This window comes from Triticum urartu, chromosome 5, assembly GCF_003073215.2.
Source record: "Triticum urartu cultivar G1812 chromosome 5, Tu2.1, whole genome shotgun sequence".
Lineage (NCBI taxonomy): Eukaryota > Viridiplantae > Streptophyta > Magnoliopsida > Poales > Poaceae > Triticum > Triticum urartu.
In genome coordinates, this window is record NC_053026.1 from 575,642,161 (window position 1) to 575,653,314 (window position 11,154).

Below are 11,154 nucleotides of genomic sequence, written 5' to 3' on the forward strand. Positions count from 1 at the left end.
TAAAAACACATTATTATGGTGATTTCAAGCAGTATGCTATCCAAGGACAATTTCACAAAAGACTTTTCTGAAGGAACTAAAACAATTTCTTGCCACCAAGAAAGTCGCAAGTGCTTGCACAACACCTTCACAGCCCTTTTGTCAGGAAAGATGGCTGGGATAGTGCCGGAGTGATTCTAGGTGACAACAAGGGTGGGTTATCTTTGCATGATGTAAAACCAAGAGAAAAGTATGTTTTTCGTCCCTCAAGTTTCCAAAAAGTGCAGACTTCGTCCTTCAACTTTCTTTGGTCTACTTTTGGTCCCTCAAGTTTCAAAACCGGTCAAGTTTCATCCGAATTCCGGTTTCGCTAGAAAACAGGACACGTGGCGTGGTATTCTCTCTCCCCTCACTTGCCACGTCCGACCCGCCGTTGCGTCAAACAGACAGCCCGCGCGACGCCGTCTTCACTCTCTCCCCCTTTCCCTTTCCTCTGTGACCTCTCTCCCAAACCTGAGGCTTGGCGGCGGCGGATCCCGATTTGGCGTGGTGGTCGGCATTGGCGTTGGAGCCAGGGACGGCGGCGCCCTTGAGAAAAGCTACGGCGGCGCCGATGCAGTATACCTAGGCGCAGATCTACGCGGCGGCGCAGGCGGGTGTAGTGTTGCGGTTGCGGCGGCGCCGATCCAGTATACACCGGCGACGACGAGAACTATCAGGACAACGACCACCGGCAGACCTTCAGGTATGTTTTTTTTGCGTATATTGTTTAGGATTCGTAGGTAGATGCCATCCACTTAGGTTGTAGCCGAATCTGAAATTTGTGTCCATCTATTGTAGGGAGTAATGGATCCTCTGGATTTAATTCATGTCATGTTCCATTATAATGGCGAATTTGTGAAGAATGGGAACCACATGATGTATTTGGGAGGCAGTGAAGCTATGTCAGACATTGACAGAGATAAGCTTTCTTTGCCCGAGCTTTTGGGGCATTTAAGAGATCATTGCACTGATGTGGAGGGGATACAATGTCAGTTTTATTGGTTAGTTCCAGGAAAAGAGATGAATGATGGACTTGTTTTTCTGCATGATGACAACACTATTCTTAAGATGGCTGAGTTTGTTTGTGATGGAGGAGTTGCAGATGTGTATGTTGAGAAGCATGCTTCTGCTGATGGGGAAGAAACAGTTGCAACAGCATGCTCTGCTAGAGAGGAAGAGGAGCAGTTCACCCCTTTAAGTGTAGTTATGCCAGAAGAACAAGTGCCCAGGTTAGATGGGAATACTGATGCACAAGATGGAGAGTCTGATGAAGAGGACAGTGATTATATACCTGATGATGAGTCAGCATCTGAGGATGATGAAGAAGCAAGAAAGATCAATGCTGACTATGTAGAGTACAAGAAGAAACTCAGGGCTGGCAACATTGACATTTTAGATGAAGTGTTCATTACAGATGCAACAGTAGGTTCAAGGGAAAATGTTGGAGAGGATGCAGCTGCTGAAAGCTACTCAGACAGCTCAGATTTTGATGACTCTTTTGAAGAAAACAGTGATGGAGAGGCTGTCAGCAAACCAAAAAAATATCCTGTGTACAAAGACAGAGGAGAAGTACCAGAGTTCTGTCTTGGAATGAAATTTGAATCAAAGGAAGAGTTCAGAAAAGCAATAATTACTTATGGACTACATCACAGAAGGTTAATTAGGTTTAAGAAAAATGATTCTGTAAGGTGCAGAGCAGAGTGTGATTGGGGGACATGTCCCTGGTTCTGTTTACTAAGTAGGACAAGTAGGTGCAATAGTTGGCAGGTGACATCTTTCATAGATAAGCATTATTGCCCAAAAAGGAAGGACAACAAGCTGGTCACTTCAGTGAGGATTGCACAAAAATATGATAAGCTCATTACAGGCCACCCAGGATGGAAGATTGACAGCTTGAAAGCACATGTGCAAGAGGACATGCTTGCAAATGTGAGCACATCACAAATTCAGAGAGCAAAACAAATTGTGAAGCAGAGAGTGTATGATTCCACCAAGTTCCAATACTCAAAAGTGTTTGATTATCAGTTGGAATTGCTGAGGAGCAATCCAGGAAGCACTGTTGTTGTCAAACTTGATCCAAAGGAAAGAGTACCGACATTTCTAAGAATGTATGTGTGCTTGGCTGCTCTGAAAGAAGGTTTCAAGGCAGGTTGTAGAAAAGTAGTAGGAATGGATGGATGTTTTTTCAAAGGAGCAACAAATGGAGAGCTGCTCTGTGCTATAGGGAGGGATGCAAATAACCAAATGTACCCAATTGCATGGGCAGTAGTTGAGAAGGAGAATAATGACTCATGGGATTGGTTCTGTGATTTACTGTTTAGAGATTTGGAAGTGGAAGATGGTCAAGGCTGGGTGTTCATATCTGACCAACAGAAAGTGAGTGCTACATAATTTAGAGATCTCCATAATTTATTGCTACTTTTTGCAAATTGGAAATGCTAATTAACAATTTCTTTTTTATTTTTTTAGGGAATTATAACAACAGTTCAGAACTGGGCACCATTGGCTGAGCATAGGAATTGTGCCAGACATATATATGCTAACTGGAGACTTAAATTCAGAAACAAGGACTGGCAGAAACTGTTCTGGAGATGTGCAAAAGCATCAAATGTAGCTCTGTTTAATCATGCTAGGGAGAAGTTGGCCAAGGAAACTGTTATGGGTGCAAGGGCTGTCACTAAAACAGACCCATGCCACTGGAGCAGAGCATGGATGAGGTTAGGATCCAACTGTGATAGTGTAGACAACAACATGTGTGAGAGCTTTAATAAGTGGATTGTGGAAGCTAGATTCTTTGCTGTTATTACTATACAAGAGACCATTAGAAGGAAAATCATGGTAAGGATACAAGAGAACAATGACAAGTGGCCAAAGTGGAGTGGTACTATCTGTCCAAACATTATGAAAAAACTTGAAAAGATGATCAATGAGTCAGCTCATTGCACTGCCATATCTAATGGCAACAACTGCTTTGAAGTGACACAACGAGTGCAGTATAGATTCAAAGTTGATTTGACCAACTGGACATGTAGCTGTAGGTACTGGCAGCTCTCTGTTTACCATGTGCACATGCTGTGTGTGCTATACACATGGTCACAAATGACATTTCTGGCTATGTTGCTAGCTGCTTTTCAGTGCAGAATTTCAAGGCAACATACTCACACTTCCTCCAGCCAGTATATGGTATGGCAACTTGGCCTGAATCCAACAGACCTAAGCCAACAGCTCCAGGATATGTAAAAATGCCAGGAAGGCCAAGAACTGAGAGGAAGAAAGGGAAGGGAGAGAAACCCACTGCACCTAAGCACAGGATGGGTAAAGTTGGCACAATCAGTAGATGCTCTGTTTGCAAATGCACAGGTCACAACAAAACAAAGTGTACTGCTCCTAAACCACCTGCTAGCAGTGCCCCAATTGCCCCAAAGCCAACTACAAAGGGCAGTTCTAGGCCAGCTATAAAGGCTAGTTCTAGGCCAAGTACAAAGGTGAGTGTTTAGCTATGTTCCTACCTTATTTTCTGTGCAATATGTCAAACATAGCTCTCTAATGAAAATGCTTGCAGGGTCCTGTGCAACCCTCACAGGAAAGCACAAATGTGAGTAGCAAGAGAAAAGCTCCATCAGACATTCCATCTACTTCAAGAAGGCCACCTTCAAATGTTAGCAGATTCAAGCCTTTCAAACCACCTCAGAGCAAGGTCACTGCTACCTCAAAGGCCACTGTGAAGAATGTTCATGTCAATGTTAGCAGCAGCTCTGGAGTTCCTATGAATTTCAGTTCTGGAGCTGCTAACACCAACTTCACTGGAGCAAATAAAAGAGCAAAAAAAGTGCCCAGAAAGCTGCTCGAGTGAGGCCTGTGTGTATGTTCAGAAAACCTGTGTCTTTGTTTCCTTCAGTTAAATTTGAACACTGTTGTTTGTTTCCTTCAGAAAACTTGTTGCTTGTGTACTGAACAAGATGAACCTGGGCTATGTTTCTTAAGTTGAACCTTGGCTGTGTTTCTAGCACTTAAAATTGTGTGCTTGCTCTCATTTCCTGTTGAATATGTGTGCCTACTTGCTGTCCAAATGCCAAAAAGAGATCAAGCCAATATGTACAACATAGAGCACAATTTAGTACAGAATAATTCAGTGCTTATAATGTCAATTGAAATAGGTACAATTGGTCAGTGCTTATAAGCACAACAAACTAACATACATAGCATCTTAGCCTATTACATTCAGTTCTTGGCAACAGCTAGGAGTGCAACTTACAAAAACATTACATTTTCAGTCCAATAAGCACAGCTAGCACTGCAAATAAAGCTATATTGCTACCAACTAACACCCAGATAAACAGATCCTTCTTGTTTAGCTCCATCTTCATTGCCTTCGTCTTGGATATCATCTTCTGTTGCCTTTTCTTCTCTTTTTCTTCCATGTCAGATATCTTATCGGCCAACATGAGCTCCAATTCATCTTACAATCTTCAGCCTTCAACTTATCTGCATAAAGTGCATTCATAGATCTTTGCGCTGGTGCAGGCCATTCAGGATCATACCACATCAGAAAATCGCATGCTTGTTCATCCTAAAATTCAAATAAATTGCATCAGTTCATCTGAACATTACCATGCAGATTTGGTAGAAAGAAATGAATGCGACAACTAAATTCACCTCCCGCATGCAACAAATGAACCTTCTGCCAGTGTTCACACCTTCATAAGCAACCTTTCTCACCGGCAAAAATCCACAAAAACAACTAAAATTGCTCTCCGTTTCAATGCCGCAAAACTCTGGATCTTCGATTGCGAGTGGCACTTTGCCAGATATCAGTTCCTCAGGCATATAGACCTATTCAACGACAAACAACACCCAACAGCACCTCCCCTTAGTCCCTCAATCACCAAGGAAGAATCCTAAATCCCCAAATCCCTAACCCTAGATCACAAATTGGCACTTACCTGTGTAGGAGCACAACTGCTTCTGTCCTCACTCATCCACCCAAGGATCTCCTCGCGAGTTCGCATGGCGCCGGCAGCGAAGGGGAACAAGGCGCTGGCGGTGAGCAAGGCGACGACGCCGGGCAAAGCGACGGTGAGGTCGGGACAGAGAGAGAGAAGAGGAAGAGAAGAGCGCGAGGTGGAGAGTGAAGACGGCGTCGCGCGGGCTGTCTGTTTGACCCAACGGCAGGTCGGGCGTGGCAAGTGAGGGGAGAGAGAATACCACGCCATGTGTCCTATTTTCTAGCGAAACCGGAATTCAGACGAAACTTGACCGGTTTTGAAACTTGAGGGACCAAAAGTAGACCAATAAAGTTGAAGGACGAAGTCTGCACTTTTTGGAACTTGAGAGACGAAAAATATATTTTTCTCTAAAACCAACGTGTAGCTACTCAACTTGCACGCAATGAGTTTTCTGGTAGGGACAAATGAATATTAACCGTCGCTCCAACCTTGATCTAATGGGCCATATATTCCGGTAGGCAACAGGAGTACCCCGGGAAATAAAGGTACAATAAATATCCCGGATGTAACATACCCACAAGGCCACAACGACCATGCAATGGATGGCTTTTTTGGGGAAAAGAACTTTCAATCTATTCATCAACTATTTGGTAGTACAAAGAACATAAATTACATCCAAGCCCGTACACCTTCTATCCAATAGCGACTACAATCACTGGAGTGAGCTGACAGTGTGCCGCAGTTATCGCCCCTCCCTCATCGGAGCCAGGCAAACTTCATTGTAGTATACAGTTGGAAAGTCGTCAAGTCGTCGTGCTAAGGCCCCACATGACCAGCACGCCAGAATAGTAACCGTCACCGATGAAGAGAAGATTAGATTGGAAGGATCCAACATGTAAACACAGAAACTTAGACGAGCGAAGAAAAATACAGCCTGAATCCGGCAAGATACACCGGAGACACAGCTTCACATGCCCTCCAACGATGCTACACGCACCACCAGGGCGACGGCTAGGCGGGGAGAACTTTATTCCATCTTCAAGGAGCCGCCACCCTTCATCACCCTCTGACCCTTACCACACCTTTATCAAACATTCGCTTCTTTCAAAGTACCTCTTTAAGAGGTTAAGCGCCATTCTGATGAGTTCACACTTCAGAAAAACAGCTGCTGTTTTTTCATATTTCACACCCGTGAATACTAATGCAGGACAGCTTTACTTACGTTTCGGTGTACAGTATCTAACTATGTGAGGCTAATATTTTCGTACATAAAGGCCAACCGTGCAGCCACTGGCGGAGCTACGTGTAGCTAAAAGTGGCCGTGGCCCGCCCAGCACATGGCAAATGCAGCAGAGGAGTGAGGGTAGACTCGGACATGAGTGCAAAAGTATTGGAGTGTTCTTCCTACTGGCCCGCCCAGCAAAGCTGCTGTAGCTCCGCCACTGCGTGCAACCACATCTAAATTTCAGTTTGGAACATACCTCGATGTCTTACGGCACGAGGTCAAACACCACTAAGTGTTTACAGGGAAGCTGCAACTGAATAGGGGGAAGCTGAAATTTGAATATATATTTTAAATGACAAAAGAGGTAGAAACCTATATACATACACTAACACAGCAATTGCAGTAGTGATGCTTCTAGGAGTCGAACCCGTGATATATACTGAATACGGCAGTTAATTATATATACCTCCAATTCAAAATTAACTTGGAATTTTTCAGACAGTAAGGGTGGCAGAGTGCTTTACCGGAGGGGGTCAGTAAACGTGGTTAGTATCGGTAATCGTAGTAAATCGGACGGTAACCAAATCCAAATCCTTGGTTGCCACTGCCTGAGTGCGCACCATAGTAATATGAGTTACTGGCAGGGTGTTGCTGTGAATTCCCATGGTGTCTGGCTCCACGCCAGTTGTTGAAGTATGGATGGGGTGCCTGCAAACAGAAACTTTTAATTAATTTAACTGTAAGTAACAGGACAAAAGCAGTATAACGTAGCAGACATAAATAATTCCATCTTTGCAACCTATTATATGACGATGAACTAGATTCAAACTTATTCGAATATTTAGTTCTTTTTGTAATCCTTAGCATATTTACAAACATGGTGCCCATGATTTCTTGAATCTTCTAATCATACAACACAACGAGATTGTCTTTTCTACAGCTGCAGGTCAAATGAGGACATGGGATCATCTATACCAATATAAAAAGACCCAAAGGGGCAGATCCAACCGATCTCGACCATCGAACTAAGTTAATCCAACGACCTAGACTGCTTCAATGGCGAGCTTTAAACGTGTTTAACGTGTAATTAATATCATACCAAATATTGCATTAATCACAGGATTAACACATAAATAATAGCATGCCTAATATCCGCATGCAATTAATATATTGTTTAAATATTAACGTGCATTGCATCGTGCGCAATTACTAGTATCATAAGCTTCACAATTTTCTTACCACATGAGGTCCAAATGCCCTGCTAGGTGCCATCTGCTGCTCCGGTAGCAGTGGGTGCTGCCACAGCGAATGATAATTGTCGTAGCTACGTATGTTAGGGGCAGGGGCCGACGGTGCACACACAGGGTTGCAGGGTCCAGTGAACTTGTTGAAACATTGTGGCAGCGGCTGCAGTGGCACATTCTAATTAATGTTGTTGTATGCAAAAATGGACACATGGGAAACAGGGCATATGAAATACAGCATACCGGATTGTTTTGAGGGGGGCATGATGAGTACCCACGGTAGCCAGGCGCCTCCCATCTGTTGAAGCATGGTTGTGGAGGCTGGAAATGACCCATCGTATTAATCTTGGTCTATGACACATAGGAAATGAAACATACTGGATTCAGCATACCATATTGTTTTGATCAGGACAGGCCTGTGAGCTATGAACATTCCGTACAGTACTCTGAGCTAAATCTTGTGCATGGTTGGCTTTCTCAGCCAATAGCCTGAGCAACAACAAAACCAGTTATATGGAAGACCTCCAATATGTGCAAAAACTAATTAGCATAGCATTCAGAACATTGAATGGTTTGACGTTTAAAACAGATCATCGTTGCAAAGATCTTCAAAGAACAGAGTTCTCATAACAGAGTAAGAAACCTGCCTTGGACGTTTGTTTTCAGATTCATAGGAATCAGGCTCACCGACACAGATCTATGGACACAAGAGAGGAAACTTTAGCAGGTCGGAATTTTTTGAAATATGAAATAATACATGATAGAAAATACTTACAGCTGCATTATTTGGCTCATTCGCAGAGCTGCTTGTCTGTGCGGTTTGAATTGCTGAGACTTTAATGCCTACAAGAGACAGATAAACTCATAAGCAATGCCATAGTCATAAACAGGTATTCAGTAGTGCTCAAGCTATTTTATTCTTTAATTTTTGCAGACTCGGATGGGGTTCAAAATAGCACGCAGCTTGTAAATATCCACACGCCCATGCATAGAACAATTTGAATTTCTTTGATAAGCATTAGTGCAGCATTAATTTCTATCTGCACTGTAAGTTGATAAAATCTAGCTGCCCAGCACAGATTAGGATTGGATTCTACAGTGTAAGTATGAATCAGCAGTAGACCCTTACGCAAAAAAAAACCCCACAATTTATACAAGATTAACATGTAGCCATAAGACAAGGTAGAAAAACCAGATAGCCCTATTTCTCACAGTAGAGATCACAGAGAGTATCATATGTAGCTCTAAACACCCTAACAAAGATATGCATAGCGTGGAGCATAAAAGGGTAGCAGCAAATAAGATAATTCACCAACCAAATTGTGCGTAGCACTGAAAGGGTCACAAGCATGTTGATAACAAGAGCAGATGAACAATTACCAGGAGTCATTTTTAGATGGTTCACCAATGCGCAGGGAAGGAATGTTTGCCACGAAGGAGAATATCTTCCAAATGGGTGCGCCCCAGGTGCTTCCACTTTCAGTGTATTCTCTTCAAGGTCAACAGCAACCACCCATCCAGATCGATCACTCCATTTCCTGGATAACTTGAGGTAAAGGATATCATTACCATCTGTACTCAGGATGGAGCAAGCCGAGTACATGTTCTTGAATGTCAAGCTCCCAGCGGATTCATTCCTTTGGCCAGACAGTAAGGCCGAAAACGCGGAGTCATCGACCAAAATGTCATCAACATCAACAATGACTCCCTTGAGCCAACAGTCAGACCCAATCTCCCTAGTCCATGTCATGGCACTCCAACCATTCATTGTGCGCAGCGTCTTGGGTATGTTGTCCACATGTTTACGCTTGTAGAGCATGATCAAGTCAGAATCATAGAGGACAGTCTTGTCCCTGGGGTCAGACGGCTTTTCAGGAGGAACCTCTACAATCTCTGTTACAGTGACGCGGTGTTCCATCTCAACAAACTTGATCAGACCATCGACATAGGCGACATCCCGAATACGCCTGACGCCAGCTCCCGGGATTAACTGCTTCAAAATTTCTTCTCTGTTTCTAGGCAATGGCTCAGGCAATGGGATGTAGCGCGCACGAAGGGGTTCTCGTTCTTGAAGTATGTCACACACCAACATGCCGCGCAGCAAATCGACCCACACCAGCACGCCATCTCGGAGCAACATGGCCTTGTCGGGTGCAATCGTAAGGACCCCAGGACATGGGTTGAGCAGCTCCTTGATCCTAGATGTGAAATCGGTAATCCTTCAAGGTCACTGCGTCACAGAGTGCAATCAGGAGATAATGTCCCCGTCACCACGGGGCACGATTCCGAACTAGCTAACACGGTGCAGCGAATCATCATCGGGAAGCGGGACGCTGTCGAGGGACGGGGACCTGGGGTCGCCCTTGTAGATGAAGAATTCATACTCGCCGTCGCCGGAAGCAAAAGAGGTGCGGATAAGAACGAATCGGCCCTCCGCGCCAACCACGTGTGGCTGAACTTCCAAGTCGGCGTCCTCAGAGTCGGAGATGGGGGGCTTGGAGCAGTGGAACGTGTAGAAGGACACCGCCGGTGGGTCGGCGATCCAGAAGGTGACCTCCACGGTATGGTCGACCCTCGATTTGGCTGTGGCCGTGGTGTGGTTCCTGCTGACGGCGACGTACGCCTCCTGGGCGAGGAGAATCGACGCCGGCCAGGGGGAGGCGTCGCCGGGGGAATTGACCGAGGCGCGGCGGTCGGCCATCGATCCGGACGCCGTCCGCGTTACGGATTTCGAATGGGAGTGTTGGGGATTGAAGGAGGCGCTCCAGGATTTGGGGCTTAGGGTTACCTCTCCACTCCTCCTCCGTTTCCTTCACGAGCAACTTGTAGTAGTTAATCCCGGGGCGATTTGAATTGAGCATCTGCTGCAGAGCTCTTTTTTCCCAATAAAAAAACAGATATTGAAAAAGTTATGCCAAAAACCATCATAATCTGTGAGAAATTATTGCGGAGCCCCAATATTAACAGCTTAATTTCCCCACTATTTTCAGCTTGGATGACATGATTGATATTGTTATGTGTACATGCTAAAATATTTTCAAATTTTTTGAACACTTGTAGTGTGATTTTATTAGACCTTCAGTGCACCGATAGCACCACAAGGCTGGGTTTATTGGATACGTTCCCAACCCTCACCACTGGCCTCAATTCATTAACCGAAGAACAACGGTATGCACTCAGCACTCACCAACCTATAAGTGACTCTCCACCTTGCTTTGCATGGATCACCACCAAGAACCTTCAGTCCTCTAAATCCTGAGTGCCGGCTGAGATGAGTGAAAACAAATTGGAAGTTACACGTTTTTGTTCTTCTTCTTTTCTTGCTATTATATGGATGATAAGCCAAGATCTCTATGATTTTAGTTTGTTGTGTTTTTATTTAGATTCTTGCCATCGAGAAACAATTGGAGTTCTAAGAAGGTATGGTGTCCTTCCCTGTAAATTCTGCTTGCTTTTAGGTTGTTCGCATGGATCAAGATTTGTTATACTAGGTTTCCCCTCCTCTTAGGCACTTATCTCATTGGTGGCATTTTGGGAGAAATGCCAAGATTTCAATCTTGAGATGAATTTGTATATACATGGCTTTACCAAACCTCCGCTGAGTGTTTTGGCATGATTCATACTAAAAGGCTTCAGCCTTGGAAAATGCTAGGTGCATTTTCTCATGGCATGTTACCTATTACTGAGGTATGCAATGGACATGACAAAAATAGAGTAG

At 44.3% G+C, this 11,154-nt stretch overlaps 2 protein-coding genes across 2 annotated transcripts; one reads left to right on the forward strand and one right to left on the reverse strand.

The window, feature by feature from the left end:
* The first annotated feature begins 415 nt into the window (after positions 1 to 415).
* Positions 416 to 4,052, forward strand: LOC125510881. The gene is made up of 4 exons (XM_048676158.1): positions 416 to 724; positions 820 to 2,397; positions 2,491 to 3,506; positions 3,584 to 4,052. Exons 2-3 carry the CDS (start codon positions 826 to 828, stop codon positions 3,259 to 3,261), a joined length of 2,343 nt encoding a protein of 780 aa, XP_048532115.1. The 5' UTR covers positions 416 to 724; positions 820 to 825; the 3' UTR covers positions 3,262 to 3,506; positions 3,584 to 4,052.
* Positions 4,053 to 4,115: 63 nt separating this feature from the next.
* LOC125510882 lies at positions 4,116 to 9,580 on the reverse strand. The gene is made up of 9 exons (XM_048676159.1): positions 8,817 to 9,580; positions 8,212 to 8,279; positions 8,084 to 8,133; positions 7,829 to 7,925; positions 7,680 to 7,757; positions 7,432 to 7,599; positions 4,965 to 6,900; positions 4,678 to 4,854; positions 4,116 to 4,591 (listed from the first exon to the last, which is right to left on the reverse strand). Exons 1-7 carry the CDS (start codon positions 9,574 to 9,576, stop codon positions 6,739 to 6,741), a joined length of 1,383 nt encoding a protein of 460 aa, XP_048532116.1. The 5' UTR covers positions 9,577 to 9,580; the 3' UTR covers positions 4,116 to 4,591; positions 4,678 to 4,854; positions 4,965 to 6,738.
* Between the last annotated feature and the right edge of the window lie 1,574 nt (positions 9,581 to 11,154).